General features: G+C 41.1%; 1 protein-coding gene across 3 annotated transcripts in view; it reads left to right on the top strand.

Moving 5' to 3' along the window:
• ERICH2 (glutamate rich 2) overlaps positions 1 to 19,460 on the top strand; it is a 406,715-nt gene that overhangs the window by 26,631 nt on the left and 360,624 nt on the right. For all 3 annotated transcript variants that reach the window (XM_086958687.1, XM_086958688.1, XM_086958689.1), the window contains one exon: positions 4,495 to 4,531. In XM_086958687.1, coding sequence (XP_086814813.1) covers positions 4,495 to 4,531 — 37 coding nt within the window. The remainder of the gene's footprint in view (positions 1 to 4,494; positions 4,532 to 19,460) is intronic.

The following is a 19,460-nucleotide window of genomic DNA, read 5'->3' on the forward strand; positions in this document are numbered from 1 at the left end:
ATTTTATTAAGACTCACTTGGAGCTCTAAACTGTCACTTGATCTTTCTTTGGGTCATTTCGTTTGCCCGGAAGGACTAACATATCTGTGAAACCCTCTTCTTTTATAGTTTGAGCATCGTCTTCGTTTAGCAGGATAACATTATACATTTGAAAATACAAATATCCGGGAAGAGCAGAGAGCAAATCTCCGCGATGTTGGGCATTCTCCTATCATAAAGGAAGCGTGTTGGTGGGACCTGTGGCATCTAACGCATCATTTAACCCTATATGCGTGGGCACCTACCACAATAATGTATAGGATGAGTTTGTTCCGTTCCTGTTTTTAATTTGATGTAAAACTCAAATCACTGCACACTCTCTACTACACACTCTCTACTACACACTCTCTACTACAGTCACTACTCTCTACTACACACTCCCTACTACAGTCACTACTCTCTACTACACATTCTGCTACACACTCTCTACTACAGTCACTACTCTCTGCTACGCACTCTACTCTCTACTACACTCTACTACACACTCTCTACTACACACTCTACTACACACTCTCTACTACAGTCACTACTCTCTGCTACGCACTCTACTCTCTACTACACACTCTACTACACACTCTCTACTACACACTCTACTACACACTCTACTACAGTCGCTACTCTCTACTACACACTGTACTACACACTCTACTACAGTCACTACTCTCTACTACACACTACTACACACTCTCTACTACAGTCACTACTCTCTACTACACACTCACTACACACTCACTACTACAGCCACTACTCTCTTCGACACACTCTATACTAGACACTCTCTACTACACACTATCTACTACAGTCACTACTCTCTACTACACACTGTACTACACACTCTACTACAGTCACTACTCTCTACTACACACTACTACACACTCTCTACTACAGTCACTACTCTCTACTACACACTCTACTACACACTCACTACACACTCAGTACTACAGCCACTACTCTCTTCGACACACTCTATACTAGACACTCTCTACTACACACTATCTACTACAGTCACTACTTACTACACTCTCTACTACACACTCTACTACACACTCTACTACACACTCTACTACACACTCTACATTACACACTCTATATTACACACTCTACATTACACACTCTCTACTACACACTCTCTACTACACACTCTACACTACACACTCTACTACACTCTACTACACACTCTGCTACACACACGCTCTACTACACACTCTACTACACACCCTCTACTACTCTCTACTACTCTACTACACATTCTCTACTACTCTACTACACACTCACTACTTTCTACTACACTCTACTACAGACTCTCCACTCTCTACTCCACACTCTCTACTCCACACTCTCTACTTCAATCTCTCTACTTCAATCTCTCTACCTCAATCTCTCTAATTCAATCTCTCTAATTCAATCTCTCTACCTCAATCTCTCTACTTCAATCTCTCTACTTCAATCTCTCTACTTCACATTCTGTATTACACACTCTCTACTACACACTCACTACTCTCTACTACACACTCTCTACACTCCCTACTACACATTCTCCTACACACTCTACTACACACTCTACTACACACTCACCACTCTACTACACACTCACCACTCTACTACACACTCACTAGTCTCTACTGCTCACTCTCTACTACACACTCTCTACTACACACTCTCTACTACACACTCTCTACTACACACTCACTACTCTCTACTACACACTCACTACTCTCTACTACACACTCTACTACTCACTTACTACTCTCTACTCACTCTCTACTACTCACTACTACTCACTACTACTCTCTCTACTACTCACTCTCTACTACTCACTCTCTACTACTCACTCTCTACTACTCACCCTCTACTGCTCATGACAATGCCATTTATTTATCTGTTTCCAAAACCAACACATAAATAAAACATTTGTCATTTACAATGCCAAAAGCGCTAACTTTTGCAAAGGCGAGACCGTTGCATTGTAAATGCTTGTTTAATTTGTTTTGATCTCACCCTTGGCACTTGAAACTGATCTGCAGACTTGGAAACTGTCATTGGACTTGCTGTTCATATGCTAACCAATATATGGCTGTTGGTGTGTGATAACCATTTCTTCTCTCTCTGTTATCCTCTTTCATCTTTCTGTAACATCTGGATGGGTGCAGAAGACTTTCTTCAGGTAGTTTGTCCAACATGTTAATGTATGAACGTGAGCCACTGGAATGTGCAATAGGTAATTGTGGATCAATCCATAGCTATCAGAAAGAATTGCAAATCCTTAACATGCGCATTACAATACTGTTCACAAAAACGTATTTATCAACTGTAGCCCCTGCAACACTGTGGGTGATCTGAGCTCATCTATTGCATTCTTCCACAGTAACCTCTGTTAGGCCTGTGATGACAGTGGATCCTAGCCTGGGACAATACACGACAACGTTACTGTTCTTTTTACTAATAACCTCATGCCTTCTTTGGCTCTGTAACCAGGTCTATACTTAACTTTCGATATTTGGGAATCGATATTTTGTGCTCTATATACTTTTACCCCTATATTCCACCTTTGGTATTCTGGAAGCACACCTTCAGCAATTTACAGGGTGTCTCTGCTTGTTAGTCTTTGCTGGCAGAGCATTGGACCTGCTTTAAGTGGCACATGTCTTTATTTGTGGGCCCCAGAAGAAATGTGAGCAGAGATAATGGGCAGCCTGGCACAGTATTCCACCCATAAATTTATGGTTCTCTAATAAAATATGGATAAGAGATCCTGTGATGAAATGGGCTGTGATAGTAAGAGTCCTACTCGATTGTTACTGATAACTAAAGGGGCATATACATCAAAAGTCCATCACCCCGAACATTGTAGAAGTAAAAGGACCCTCAATTAAAAGTAGATTCCTCTGTTTCAGAAATAGAACAATAAAGTAAACAGATATTTGCAGACATCAAAAAGAAAACAAGACATATCAACAAATATGTACCATTTACAAAGCATGCGAGCACACATAGGGCCTGATAACGAGTTTGGCGGTGCGGTGCCGGGTCTGCCCCGCAGCCGCCGCACCAAAACTGTGGTTGGGCCGCCTGCCAGATTACAAGTATTTCTCGTTTCTGGTGGGCTTTTTTTAAATGTTCCCAGGGCAGTACCCTGTAAATAGGCACCCCAATGGGAACGCCGGTGGTTGGGCCGCCTGCCAGATTATAAGTATTTCTCATTTCTGGTGGGCTTTTTTTTTATGTTACCTAAGCAATGGGAACACCAAAACCTGTTTCTCCAAGCAAGGCATGAACATGGACTGTGGTGCATGCACATGGTTGGCACGTGTTGTGCCCCCTGCATGAACACCACGACACAGAGGCACAAGGTGGCCTGTAGGGCCCCCTTTATTGCCTCTTCGTAATGGTTTTCATGGAGGAGGAACCGCCATGAAAACCGTGGCGGAAAGGAAACTCGTAATATGCTTGGGAGGACTACCATACTGCGGCCTCCTGACCGCCGCAACATTAGCAGAGCAATGGCGGTCCTACCACCCTAATTGTAATAGGGAGGTCGGAAGACTGCCACTGCAGTGACCCCACAAGTCTGGCGGTCCGTGGACTGCCAGCTCTTATAGTAAATACATTGAGAGGTCTGCCCTCATCTTAATGGTGCATATGGGATTTGCAGTCCGACTGATGTACCTTTCTGAGTCAGGGAAGGGAATTACAGGCAACCAGGTGGCATATTTCTCATCCATCATATTGAGCCCTTGGCTCATACAGTACTATTTACAGTGGAATTCCGCCTGCTTTGAGCTTCTGTCAGAAGTAATGAAACCACAAATGATTGTTTTAACTCCTGCACTTGCTTTCTCTACCTTTCTATTTAGATAAAATGTGTCATAAACCTACAGGGCAGGTTTTGTTTTCAACAATGGTAGAGTGCACATTTCGATCATTACATAAAATTTGTGGATATTTTAAGACTGCTGATACTTGGTACTGCCCGAGTGGATTTCGACTGACATCACTGGAAATTATTCTGCTACTACTGACAATTTGTTTTGACTAGGATAATGATCTTAAGTCCGTCCACCACCACACACTGGTTGTTACCAATATACTGTTAGTGATCCGGGAGTGTGCTAATGATTTGTGGACCATGTGGGCTGACAGCGTAACCAGGTGGGAATCAGACCACTGGGTCATTCCTTCACGCACCATGAAAGTGGAACGCTGGATCTTGGGGCAGCTTTCTGTTGCACATGGCGGTCCATTTTGTTTCTTTATATGGTTGGTCCCAGAATGTGTTGAAATTGTGTTGGAATAATACATCAATCTTCCATTTTGTTCAGAATATTCAACTTAATTTCTACTAACATCAGCGCCTCCATGCTTTGTTATGCCTCCACAAGAGACAATGAGAAAGTAGCAAATGTGTTTGTAGTACGTTTTTAATATCACACATTTTAATTAATATTTGTTTTCCAGACGGATTCATCAGAGAGCCTTATGTGTCAGTGAGACGGTAAGAAACCTGTTTTGACATAAGTCTATTGTTTGTGTCCACTGTAAATGTGAAAAATAGATAATACTCTTGTCACTATACATGCAGGATTCAGAGATGCACATCAATTGCATCAAAGCATCATTCAGTGGGCAACAGCTATGTGCATTTTATGTGGGGTGTATGTAGGAGAGATATCGGTTGGGTTTCCTCAGTTTAGGCACAGATGTTTACATGGGATCTTTTAGAATTGTGTAGTGTTACTCCCTTGTACATGCCTGTGCTATGCTTTTTCAAGATATCAAAATGATATTCTGAGAGATGTCTGACAGAATATCAGAACAAGTATCATGCAACCTAAATATCAAGTCAAAATATTGATGACAAAAATATCGTCTATCTATATTTCTAATGAAAAGTACAAAAATATCTGACCAAAAATATCGTTGACGCTAATAGCATTAAAAATAATAAAAAATGTTGATTTTCATTAAATATATATATAAAATGGAATAACACTCCCAGCAACCTCCAGCTGTCCGAGACCGGCGAAGTAGATATATATATATATTAGTAAATATTTTACATATAACATTAATATAATGTAAAATATATATCTGTAAATATTTGAAATATATACTCATATAAAAACACACATATGTACATGATTATATATACATATGTAATGTAGCATCAATAAAAAAAATTAATTTATATTGCATTCTAAAATTATTCTTTTAAATTTACTATTCTAAAAAGCATAAATATATGCATATGTGGATATATTTAAATGACTTACAAATATGAAAATACAAGTGCAAAACAATAACAAAATTAATATATCAAATTAATTAAATATAACAAACAATACAATTAATAAGAATAAATAAAGATATTATAACAACTAGAAACAATATGTATAAACAAATAATATAAAATAAAAAAAAAACTAATTATAATCATATATATATTTCAACATTTTTTAAATAAGTATTTAAATCAGAAAATAAAACATACACTATTCCCACTCCAGTCTATCCAACAGTCGGGAAAGCTTTGAACTTCAGAAGAGTAAAATTTACTATTCCCACCTATACCCCTACAGACACATCAGCCCACACCTAATATATAACGCACAACATATAATTATTAAACAATTTACATAATTAATCAATTAAATAATTTAACATTAATAAGTAATTATAAATCAATTATAACTTAACTTCCCTGCACCTAAAATACGACTTAAAAAATATAATAATTACACAATTGACATAATTATCAATTAAGTAATTAATAATAAAGGAAAAATTACTTATAGTAAATTATACTTAATTAACTTCCTCCCCTCTACCCTTACAAACCCCATTAGATGCTACGACACTATACATTACTATTAACATTTAAAGTAAAAATTATATATCACTTAAACTTACAAACCATATTTAAAAATATTTCCAGCAATAATACAACCCATACCTAACATATAAAATTAATATATGACCTAAAATACATAAAGATAATTAAATTACATCTATATTATTGAAAATGATATAATCGATGTTTTTCTCAACAACATTTCTGCATCACAATATTTATGTGTCATGATATTTAAAACTCTATTTCTATAGCTCGATATTTCTAAATCGATATTTTGTCCAAATACCACAGATGTTCCTTTGACAAGTCAAGTAAGCCTTGCTTGCTTAGGCATTTGAATGCAATCAGGGAAAATGGTCACTTTCTGAATATCTATCTCAACAGTTCCGTGTGTTATGCACACTTGCAGTACTTAAGTAGTTTATAAAACACAGTACTGAGTGAAGCATTGTTTTTTCAGCTTGCTGAACTAATGTATAATCCCTCTCAAACTCATAGCTGTTCGGTTTTTATGTGTCTTCGTTTTTGCGCTCAAGGGCATCTTCAACTATGTGCTGTAAATATTTGTTTCTTTTAGTTACTTTATGGATGAGCTAGCCTACCTAAAACCATTAGTGAAAGAAAATCATAACAATACAGCTGATGAGTGATTAATAAAGTTACTTCCCTGTTTCCAACCCTCTTACATTACATATCATTTGAATTTTAGTATGAGACCAAGGAGGATTTTGACTACAGGGACAATTAATGGCTTGGAGTGTCACAAAGTTAGTTGTATTTTGCATGACACGTGTGCTACATGGACAGCAAATGTGATTTATTGGCCTGGGTTCATACACTTGGTCACAATATCATAATGAAAAAAGCTTTGTAAAGGAGCTAATGCTTACCATTTTCATCATGCCAAATAGACAATTTGACTACTGAAGCCCCACTTATTGTACCCCTAGCAGTTTACTGGAGATAAACTTTAGGAGACTAATACGTGAGGAAGGGTTTTAAGTTGTGTAACATATAAAATATTCCATTTTACCAAACTTGATGTAGGTGGGCTAATACCGGTCGGTAACAGCCAGAAATCAGTAAATTTAGCCCTTTGTGATATAGGAGGCTGTATTTTAGGATTCGGTAATTTACCAATTCGTTATTTTAAGGAATCTGTAAAATACCGATTCCTTAATTTAAGGAATCAGTAAATTACCGAATCCTTAAATCCTATGTAGGGAGCACTCAAGTGAGTGCATTTTTGATTTAAGGATTCGTTATTTACCACCAAGTACAAGTTGGTGGTAAATACTGAATACCTTTAAATAAGCAATATTGTGCTTTTTTAAAAGTGCCATGTGGCAGACATACATGCCCTTAGGGCATGTATGTGCGCCACATGTGCACACATGCACGATTCAGGGGTGCAACAGTGTGTCAATGTGACACCCTGCCACCCTTGAATATGCCCCCCCTATTAATAGTGAATGGCTTCCCATTCATTCCGATGGGCCTCCAGACCCATAGGAATAAATGGGAAGGTATTCCTTATTAACAATTCGGTAAATACCGAATCAGCGTATATCTTTAGAATTGCAGAGAAAGCGTTCATCCCTAGGGACTATTCAATTAGTAAAGACCCCCACGCACGTTAGTACTCCCTCTGATCAAACTAATGTCATAGGCATCCCCCTGCAATTACAAGATCTCCCAGCATCCTTACCGATTCAACAGGATCTTTCAAGTACAAACATTAGTCTGGCCTCTAAATCCCCCTCTTCGACGGAAGATTCTTTATTAATCATCCCTAGTAATCAAGTCCAAGAAAAGCCTGCAAGCACTAAAAAATCAGGGCCGGACGTTCCTATGAAAAGAAAGAGGGGTGGGGCGGAGCATAAAGGAAGCCGAGCAAAAGCTTGTAGGGCTGACAGGACTCCAACTAAATCTAAAGGCTCAGAAATAAGTGACCCTACTCAGGGCCATCTAACATCATGCCTTGAGCAAGCGCTAATGACCAATGTTGAGCATTTAATTAAATCATTGCTCCTGCCTTTAATTGAGAGGGTTAAACGCATGACTGAGCAACTAGGGGCTATCTCAGACATGGGGATTGCCAACTCTAATTTACTTAAAGAGTTGATGAATAAAAGATCTACCCCGATTGCCACCGAGCCGAGGATAGCGCCCAAGCCTCCCAACAAAGTAACTAACGAAAATCTGCAGCTTAAAGATCAAGATAACACCACTAAAGGTAAAGACATTATGAACATAGCTCCTGAACTCTCTAATCCCAGGGAATCCTCAGATAAAGGGCGAGTTTACACGAAAGGCCAGAAGACACCGGCTAATTCACAGAGGACCACCAACAACGATAAACAGATTACAGGGCCAGCCCAGCATATAGACCTGCCACCTGAGGCCGAACCATTTGTCATCGTTTTAATTGGGGTACCAGAGTTGACAGCAGGAACATTTGAAAGTTACCAGATACTCAAAAATAAGGCCATGTATTGGCTAAGAGTAAATAGGCCATTACCCCCTAACCTAAACGGTGAAATTTTGAATGTTAGAAGGCTGGACTGGGTGGGAAGAAGACCAAAGGATCTACCTGGTTACATAATTATCATAAACATCAGAGACTGCAGGGTGACAAATTACATTCGAGACTGGTTCCAGGGGGGTGATGAGGGAGGTATATCTACCAGAGATCTAAGCTACTTTTATCCAAAAGCTCTGGTGGGTAACCCCCGACGACCAGGAAATCAAAGTACCTGCATTATAGTGCCACCCATGTTTAACATTGCCACCTCAAATCGCTTTGCTCCATTTATGGGAATGGAGGGGGTTGATTGACAGCCATCTGGTAGTAATACGATAGGGAGGGATTGTGATCTTCTCCTAGCCGTAGGCTGTAAAAAAATAAGCAAGACAAAAAAATCAAAATGATATAATTAGTACTACAGGAGAGTCAGATTCACTGGAGAGGAGTACATATAAAAGCCAACTAGTTATTTCCTGGAATATTGCGGGTCTAAGGAATAAAATGGACGATCCCGAATGGCAAGAGACAATCTTTAAATACAATATTTTATGTCTCCAAGAAACATGGCTGATCCATGAGGTACATTTGAGGGGCTATCGAACCTTCCACACACCAGCCATCCCAAATAAAAATGGAAAACATGGAAGAAATAAAGGTGGGTTATCCACTTACATTTCAAACACATCCGACCTCAAAGTTTTATTACCAACTTTTATTGGTAAGCGGGTCAGGCTTAAAAAAGCTAGTAATTATACATTTTTATAATAACGCCCATGCTTCGTCATGGGAAGGCATTATTTTTACTCTGCGAAGACACATAAAATTTCTAGAGCAATCAGGTGGTGGAGATTTGATTCTCTTAAGGGTAGGCGATCTTAACTGTTTCACCTGCACCGGCAACAATACGGGTATATGTCCCCTGAAGGGAAATAGGAATGAAGTCCTGACTCACTTTACTCACTCAGGGATAGGGGGTTTGTTAAATACCTTGATTTTTGAGTTTGATATGGGCTTCTTTAATGAAATTTGTACTCCTATGGTGGATTTCAAACCGACCTTTAACGGAAGAGGAGCGAACTCTATAATAGATTTCGCTCTTCTATCACGTAGGCATAGACTATTAGCCGGGTCTTGGGAGACATTAGATCTTGCTTTTAGCGATCACTATCCAATAGTGGTATCTTTGAAATCACAAGCATTGATAAAACCTAATGAGCTGATTTACCGTACACCCATCAGCCTAGGCAGTACAAATGGTTATTACATAAAATGGGAGAGAGTAGACCCAAAAACCTTTATGAATAAATTGGCGACCAAAGTCCTTGATCACTTACTAATTTGTTTGTCTATTACTGAAAGCCATAAACAAGTTCTTGATTCCTTTGGGGTGATTACGGGTGAGATAAAGAAATTGTTGACCATTTCCCATAAAAAACCCTTTGACAAACCGAAAGGTTGGTTCAACAAAGACTGCTCAAAGGCACACAAAAAATTAATATCCGCCCTACATGAATCCCCAAGATCTTTGGAAAAGGTTAGACAGACATGAAAATCTTATAGGGATGCTATAGCCAATAGGAAGTCAGAATTAAAACACTAACTCTGGCAGAGTCTTCACGAAGCGTGCTTAAAAAATGATAACACAATGTTTTGGAGGGTAGTAAACGCTCCCTTCTTTTTAGATAGAGACATAGACATTATTGATGTTGTAGTACCAGGAGATGTATGGGTTAAACATTTCTCTAAACTGTTTAAAAACTCCAACACAAGGGTCAGTAACATTTCTAGTAATAATCAGAAGTGCTCAGAGCCGTTCCGTTTGGGGATCGTCTTTGATCATAAAGAGGTAATGAGGGCCATTAAAGAAAGCGCCCCAGGGAAGGCAGAGGGACCGGATTGTGTCCTGATTGACACATACAAATCAGAACCAAAGCTGTGGACACCTCTTTTAACAAATGTTTTAAACAGTGTTAATGCCTCTGGCTTCATTACTACTTGGCCAGAGGCTATAGTGGTGCCCATTTTTAAAAAGGGGGATAGAAACGATCCTGCCTACTATCGACCAATATCTCTTTTGGATGCCCTAATGAAGGTAGCAGGCAGGATCGTTCTTAACAGACTACAGGAATGGGCAGATGAAAACCAGATCATCTCCGCCCTACAATACGGTTTCCGCTCAGGTAAGGGACGATAGAACAGGGCCTCAATTTAGCATTGTTGATTGCGAAATATACCCAAGCTAAAAACGAATCCCTTTTCATAACGTTTGTGGATCTAAGCTCCGCGTTCGACTGTGTAGATCACTCCATGCTATGGGATACATTAGCTGATCTAGGCATGGAGCAGTAGATTATAACATTCATTAAAGAACTATACAGGGACGCAGGAGCAAGGGTAAGGTACGGGAGAGAGGGGGCATGTTCCGATAAATTTGCTATCAAAAGAGGAGTTAGGCAAGGGTGCATTCTGGCACCCTTTCTTTTCATCCGATAGATAAATAGTGTGGGACGATACCTTAAGTCTTTCCAATGCGATTATCCGGCGTTAGGGGGAAGTTCTATTCCCATCCTCCTATACGCGGATGACACTGCAATTATATCACGCTCTGTAATTGGCCTCAAAAGGGCGGTAGTTAACTTCTCGGACTTCATGAGCGCGCGGGGGCTAGAGATTAACGTCTCAAAAATATACTCCATGAGATGTGGTTCCTCCTTAAAAACTAATAAGGCAATCTTCTTAAATAAGAAAAAAATTGAAAATACTACCAGTTTTACTTATTTGGGAGTAAATTTTGATAGCAGGGGAAACTGGTCCAAAGCAGTAGAGGCCAGAAACCTCGCAATTAGTAGAGCAAAGGGTGCCCTGATAAACCTCTCGAGGAAGTTAGGTGGCCGTCCAGTAAAAAAACGTATGCAAATATATAAAGCTAAATGCATCCCTACAGGCATCTACGGTGCGGGCATCTGGGGTTTCGTTAAAACCGATCAGATACAACGCACGGAAAATGATTTCATACGCTATTTGTTGGCGATACCGAAATATATGTCCATGTTTTTTAGCCATAGAGAACTGGGGATTGCATATATAGAGGACACAATTAAATCCTCCCCGCTTCTCTTGTGGCACAAGATTTGGGTCATGCCAGAGACATCCCTTAATAGAGATGTTATATGCGATTGCTTACAGTTAGATGGTGTGAGAAACATAAAATAGCTGCAACACATAAAAACCATGGCAATAGACATTGGCCACATAGAATACTTTGAGAACCCAACGTGCTTAGAATCTGTCCCAAGGCGTGTGCTTAAAAAGTTGATTATGGACTATTTAGATAATAAAAGATGGCTCACAATAAAAGATAAATTTACTGCTAAGATGGGCCAAGCTTTCACCTTTCATACAGGCATACAGCCATACTTATTACTGGTCCCCAGCCCTTTTTTAAGAATGTTATTGTTCAGGTTTCGGGCGGATACCTTTAACCGTCTGGTAACATTCCCAAATCGTAGCGATTGGTCAAAGTATCTGGTGAAATGCCCTTGTGACGACCTATCAGACCAATCGAACATTCATACGATTCTTTTTTGTAAATTTTTTGAGGCACCAAGGAAATTGTTTTTAAAACCAATTTTTATCAACTGGGGAATTAGAGGATGTAGAGCAGCGTATTGTAAATTAAAGTGGCTGGAATCAGTTTTGGAGGTTAATACAGTCTCTTCTTATTGGAGAACTTTAATTGATTTAAGGAAGACCATGTAACCTATGAGAATTACCTGTAGTGCCTGCAGATTGATGCCCATAAATTGACCTTACTAATTCTTTAACTTTATCCCCTTTTATATTAGTACTGAATTTTCTTTGTTTAAATCATATATCTATGGAATCATTTTACTGGTGTACCACCTGATCCGCCAATTCTTTTAAACATGTTTAGTTATTTTTAATATAATGCTTTTTTATGCTCACTTTGCATTTATTAACTTTGTTGCCAAATGATTTTATCAAATGCTATTGTACATTTGTGCTTTTATGATTTTGTTTAAAAATCGAATAAAGCTTAATAAACTGAAACTGAAACCTACATCTAGCCCTTTGTTACAGCCCTTCCTACCAGTACTTTCACAAACTGATAGCTTCCGTGAACATAGCAGTAATATGAACATTAAACACTTATTTGAAATCAAAATTTTATGGATGACAATTACTCTAAATTTTCAATGCTGCAATTATTTTGAGAGTCTCAGATAAATGTAAATCTGATATTCTATATCATTCTGTGTCTTTCTTATACATAATGCAGGGTTATTCTACAGATGTTCCATACCCAATAAACCAGTTATTTTCCAGAAATTAGTATGATTAATTAATATCTGGAATAGTCATGCATCTGTAACTGGTAATGCTTTAAAACACATTATCGCCAAATGTTCTCTAAAAGAATGTCGGCCTTCTATAGTGCATCCTACGCACAATTAAACCAATTTTCTTTCGAAAGCAACTTGTAGACTTGGGGTTTGATTACTGGCAATTGTTAAATTGCGACTCCTGCGCAAACACCAGCTTTTTTAATAGGGGTTGGCAGTTATTGGAGCTACCATTTTTATTGCTCCTGATGATTACCAGGTAAGGTAAAGTCTGCACCCTTTGCTAAATTCTTTCTTAAGAAGTGGAATGGGCCTAGCAGAACCATGCGTATTTTGCATGTTATTCTTCTTAAAGTCTGAATAGGTAATAATTAGCACATTATTACATTTAGAATACCTCGATGTTGGTTTTTTCTGATGTTATAATTATCGCATCCAAGCAGGAGCCACTTGTAATAAGGCCCTTAGTGACTATCAATGAAACTTGATGAAAGAGTTGTTACCTGATATATCTTTAATACTTCCCTCAGATTTCTCCATGATAAAGCTAAATGGATCTGAGGGAGCATCGCTTTCATGAGCCCTACAAGAAAAACATATGGAAATAACATCATTTGGGTCCATTGAGGCGCGAATTGGCAAAATCATTCTTTGTTCTGTTTCGTAGTTTACTGTACCCTAAAAACAAAATTATTCTGTTTTTTGTGAAATTCTGAATTTTGAGATTTTATAAACGAGACTTTTATTAAAAAGGGAGCTATAGGTGACTTTTATCTGGTGGGCTGAGAATGACACCAGTTCCGACATGCAATCAATTGCTTATGTATGTATACCATTTGAAATTCTTGGGTAATGCACTGTCAATATGTAATAGTAGCTGTAAAGCAGGCCACGTTTCAAACTTGGTTCTATTCAGTAATACGAAGGATACCAAATTACACCTATGAAGCTACAATGCTTGGGTCACCTAATCATACATGGCGACATATCTTTATATATCTTCTAGGCACCCAAACCAAACATATCTTCTAGAACCTAGAGAATTTAACTAAAAGAAACATTGGGCTATCTATAGATGCTGCAGCATGGTTAGGCTGATTGACTTTGAACATATAACTACCATTTTATTACATTTGTGTAATAATATAAAGATCCATTTAATAGGAATGAAAGGAAAGACAGACCATCACATCGCTGGTTCTGATCAGCACTTCGCTAGTAAAAATCTGATTAACAATGCAGATGGAGAAGAATAAATCACTTGCACAATCAAATTGTTTTGGTAAAATTGAGACATACTTAGGAATTACATCTTGATTACAAAAATACTGCATTTTCGAATTAAAAAAGGATGAGTTCGTTTTGTAAAGTTATTTCGAGTCTTAGAAGACATTGAGACTCCAGTGGAATGTATCACTAAAGTAAAATCATTAGGTGAAACCTTCACAACTAACCTGTAAAACTTATAACACCTGAGAAGGAGTTTAAAAAAAAGACAATAAGTCACCTTTGTGTGAAATAAGTTTCATGCTCTTATCCTCCAACCAGATCTCTTCTATTAAAATCATGTTTCGCCAGAAAAATAAGGAATATCTTACAAGAAGCCAAGCTTACTGTACACAAGAGTGGTTTGAAACCTGCTTGAAATGTAACTCAAAATGCTGAACTTTGTGACCCTTTCATTGACAGTATCACGAAGTTCACGTAAATTAAGTTGGACTTCTACTTTGGTAAAAAAAACACAACACTCTTCGGATATGGCTGTTGACATACGTTTTAGACCCACAGTATATTTCATCAACTCCATACAAGTAACAGTGACTCTGTGTTAACCAAGGAACACTCTTGAAATCCGCCCAAGCTAATTCATAAATCTTTAAAGTGGTATCCCCAAAGTCATATATAAACTCCTTAGTAGAATATCAGATGAGAGAAGCATGTACACTCTTGAAAGTAATGCAACAGTATCAGGATTATTACTTGATGTTATGGAGAAAACATATGAAGCGTCCAGCCACACGAGTAGAGGCAGAACACTAAGGGCCTTAATACGAGTTTCACGGTCTTCCAATGGGACTGCTACCACCGCAATCTCAGGAAGACCGCCAAGCCCGTGGTGAGCCCGCCCTTCGAATTACAACTTGAATCCAGGGTGGGCAGGCAGTGCGGCGGTGGTGCCACGTGGTGGCTTGTTAGGCTCATAGGAGAGCCTAACAAGCAGATTGCCGCTATGAGAGTGTCTACTGCATGTTTCTGCACAGAGTGGCATGCACCATGTTGTGCATGCCACACCATGCAGGAACAAGGGTGCAAATCCAGGGGGAGGGTGCACACCATGCACCCCCTCATGCACCCCAGGCCCATATGCAGCTGGTGGCCCTGATAGGGCCACACTACCTGTATGTCCGCCACCCTTTTCATGGCGGGGTCGCTGCTGTGAAAATGGCTGTGGATATGCAGGTCGTAATATGCTCTATGGTGCGGGCCTTAGCACCGCCAGCATATTCAGGCCATTTGCAGACCACCACCGCAGCGGGACCCTTGATCCTGGAAGAGGCAGCGGTCTCGTGACTGTTCCACCATCACATTCCAAATACGGTAGGCAGACCTGTCGTAGTGGTGGTCGGACTGCCACAGTGAGTACAGTGGTCCCAGGAACTCCATACTCCTAATAAACCCCTTACTGCTTTGTTTTCCAAAGAAAAACTAAAAACTTTTGGGAGCATATTTACCAACATTTGCACGAGTGCTCATGTGAGGCTGTGCAAACTTGTGTTGCATTCATAGGTCTTTATTTTGTATGCTAAATCACCGTTATTCTCTGTACACAAGCAAGCATCCAAAACCTCCATAAAGATATCTTTTTGAGGTTTTTAAAAATTATTCTTTTTCTCATGTTAATGGCCTTTCTGTTTAGACTACTTGTTTTTTATTGTTCAGCTCTCTTTATTAATTTATGCCACGAAGGATAACCAATAGCAACGTTGTATGCATTATCATCTAGAAAATCTACAAGTCTCTGCTTTATGTAAACAACAAACTAAAACATACCCCCTATCTCCCAAAACGCTCTGCTTGTTTCATAAAATTACATCAATAGCATCCTCATAGCCCATCGTGTGAAGCCCTCTCAGTGCAAATGTTAGGGGTGGGTTCAGATAATCTCCAGATACAGAGGTATTTAAGACAGGTCAATTCCAGAAAGTCCCAGGACAGGAGAGAGAGGTAAGGGCGCCAAAGCTCCCTGAATGATATCCCTCGGTTGGCACTAGAGAATGGGATTTTTTCCTTCCCAAGGATGTGCCAGAGGTGGTTGAGGTAAATATGTTGGTAAATGTGTTGGTTCCCCAATGAGAGAGTATATTCTGAATCGCCGCCCCTAAAGCTAGAGCTATCTGCCTCCTCGTCTTGACTTCAGGGGAGAAGTAAGACAAGCCCCTGTGTCCAGTATGTTTGCATTTGCGGGCATTCCCATATGAGCTGCACTAGAGTCCCTGTCGTGCCACACCCCCTCCAACAGACCGCACTCCTGATTGGGTCGATCCTGTGAAACCGTTCTGGGGTCAAGTACCAGTATGCAGCCACTTTGGCGAATGTCTTGGTGGTGAGGGCTGAGTTACTGGCGGTGTGACGGGCCCTGAAATATGTCCTCCCATTCCTTACAAGTCAATTGCCTCCCAAGCTCCTTTTCCCACCAGGTTTGATTAGGTTTATATAAATGTCTAGAGGGTTGGAGTAGGAAGGTATAGAGGTTGGAGATCAATTGTTTATCAGGCGTTTTAGTGATCAGCCATTTCTCATAAGGGGTGAGGTGTCTGTGCATAGCCGTTTTATTGTCAGGATGAAGAAGCCAGTGGCGAAGTTTCCAATAATGTAGGCGCTCTGTCTCTGGAATGGCAAAATCCGCTTTCAACTGGGTGGAGATCACCCTCTCCTCATCCATCATGTGTCCCGCTGAGCGGCAGGGGGTCTGTCGCCAATTAATATATGTTGCAGGACTGCTACCAGGCAGAGAGTCAGGGTTGTCAAACAAGGGCATTCAAGGGGAGAGGGAAAGGACGTTAGTCCGTATCTGGTGCTACATCGATCCCAGGCATCTATGGTCGCCTTCGTTACCTGAGAGAGGTAAAGGTTTGGGGGCCTGTGTGGCCTCTTCAAGAAGGGAATCCTACATAGGGGAGTGCCCGCCACTGCACGATCTTGAAAAAGCCAGTGCCGTTCTGATTCACTCTTGTTCCACTGATCAAGATACCCAGGTTGAGCTGCCTGAAAATATAGCTGAAGATGCGGAATACCAAGACCCCCATTGTCTGGATGGAGATAGCTAACTTCTCTCCTCAACCGGGGCCACCTCCCAGCCCAAGCAAAATGATGCAATTCGGTTTGCAGTTTAAGGATCGTCCGTGAGGGCTTGGTGAACTTGCTTCACCACTTCGGGCCGATGTAGTAACATGTTCCTCATTCGCCAAGTCTGTGTCGGGTGGCTCGTAGAGGCAAGTGTCATCATGAGCATGTTCACGGCAGTGGGGAGAATCTCTGCATCAGAGGAGGTGTGATAATGTCCTACGTGCCCAGGATGAGATCTAGCCGGGTGTAGCTTTTATGTGCGTGGGAAAAGTAAGAGTGATTGCAGGCCCTTGGGTCCAGAGGCTCCATGTACAAGGTAAACCGCAGGGGCGACGACGGGCACCCCTCCCAAATGCCCCTACTAATGGTGAAGGTGGCAGAGACACAGCTATTCACCCTGACAGACACTGTGGGGAAGTGGTAGCAGTTGAACACCCAGGTCCTACATTGCTAGGTCATTCCAAAGTGGAGAAGAACTACACTGCTTCTTGTCTTTGCCTGGTTTTGGGATGACCACCACCAAAGCTGTCAACATCGAGGAGGAGATAGCCCCTGGGACAGAAAAGGAGTTGTATAGCTGCGTTAAAATCGGGGCGAGCACCATGCAGAATGTTTTATAAAATGTGGACGGTAATCCGTCGAGATCCGGGACTTTCAAAGTCAGTTAGCGAGAATTCGCTGAGATCCCCTCTTCCACACTGACATTGCGCTCCAGCGTATCTGCCTGGGATGGAGTCAGACGTGACGTGTGACTGTCGGCCAGGTACGAAGCGCAGTCTGCAGGGTCTAACGGTTGGCCCATGTATAAGTCTGCGTAGAAGTCTTTAAATAACTCTGTGATAGAGGCGTCATCTGTGATCTGCTGGCCCGTAGGGTTTCAGAGTGATTGCACTACCTGTGTTTATTGCTGAGTACGCAGTTTGTTAGCCAAGAGATGGTCACTCTTGTCCCCCCTACATAGAAGGCATGGCGCAGTCTCAGCACTGCATATTGAGCCCTGTCGAGGTCAATGCTTGCCAGTTGCTCGTGAGCTGCAGACATTCTCGGAGCCCTTGTATGCGGGTGTAAACCCTCCAATTCTTTCACTTGTCTAGATAGATGGGTGCTCTTGTCTTTGCATGTTTTATTTTCCGCAGCCGGAATAGCTCTAAGCTCACCACAGATGACCGCCTTCAGGGTCTCCCAGAGCATAGCTGTAGAGATGTTCAGAGTGTCATTCAAGGCAAGGAAGTCAGTGAGGGCTTGGTGAACTTGCTTCACCACTTCAGGGCGATGTAGTAACGTGTTCCTTATTTGCCAAGTCTGTGTCGGGTGGCACGTAGGGGGAAGTGTCATCATGAGCGTGATCACGGCAGTGGGGAGAATCTCTGCATCGGAGGAGAGTGGGAGAATGTCTTAAGTGCCCAGGAAGAGATCTAGCCGGGTGTAGCTTTTATGTGCGCTGGAAAAGTAAGAGTAGTCACAGGTGTGGGGATTGAGTGTTCTCCAGATGTCCAGTAACCCCATTTCCCTAAGCCATTGTTGTCCCTCTTTCGTTAGTGCCCCGGCCCCGGCCGTGCCTATGTATGGACCTGTCTAGGTAGTTATCAAAAACCAAATTAAGGTCCCCTCTCACTCATACCCATCTTTCCTTTGTAGATAGGACTTCTGACATTGGCAAACGTAAAAACACCTTGTGACCTTCAGTAGGGTCATACACTGATGCTATCCCGAATGAGCATTCATTAAGGGTGAGATGAAATGCAAGGAGGCTTCCCTTAACTTCTGCTACTTTGGGACCAGTTTTCCCCTTAAAGGCGTGTGCTACCAAGAACCACCCCCACTGTCTTGGTTCGTGTCGAGGAAAAAAACTGGAGCCGGAAGGCACATCATTGGAGCCTGTGATTGTCCTGTTGGAGGAGGTGTGTCTCTTGAAGTAGACACATGTCCCGCCGAGTTCTCCAAGTATGGTAAGATCGCTTTACATTTGACCGGGCTATTGAGGCCCTTCACATTAAGGGAAAGGATCCTAAGGGAAGTGCTCTGCACGTTTGGGAAGGTCTAACAGCTACCTCTGATGGCTTTCGATGTGTAGTCTGGAAGTCAGCTTGGTATCTCCCTGGACGTGTTCCTGCTTCGCGTGCATCATGGGGTCAGTACGGGACCACCCTTCCCTGCCCCCCACCCACCCCAATGCCCGCCAGCAATGGAGTCAGCGAAAATACTTGCCCAACAACGTTCTGGGGAGCCAGTCTTGGCAAGATTCTCAGGGATTGACTCCAGCGCTGCCTGCTGTCCCTTGGCAATTGTGGCTGGGTCTTGCCGGGCTGATTTTGTTTGCCCGGCCTGCAGG

The sequence above is a fragment of the Lissotriton vulgaris genome, chromosome 2_1, assembly GCF_964263255.1.
Source record: "Lissotriton vulgaris chromosome 2_1, aLisVul1.2, whole genome shotgun sequence".
NCBI classification, from domain to species: domain Eukaryota; kingdom Metazoa; phylum Chordata; class Amphibia; order Caudata; family Salamandridae; genus Lissotriton; species Lissotriton vulgaris.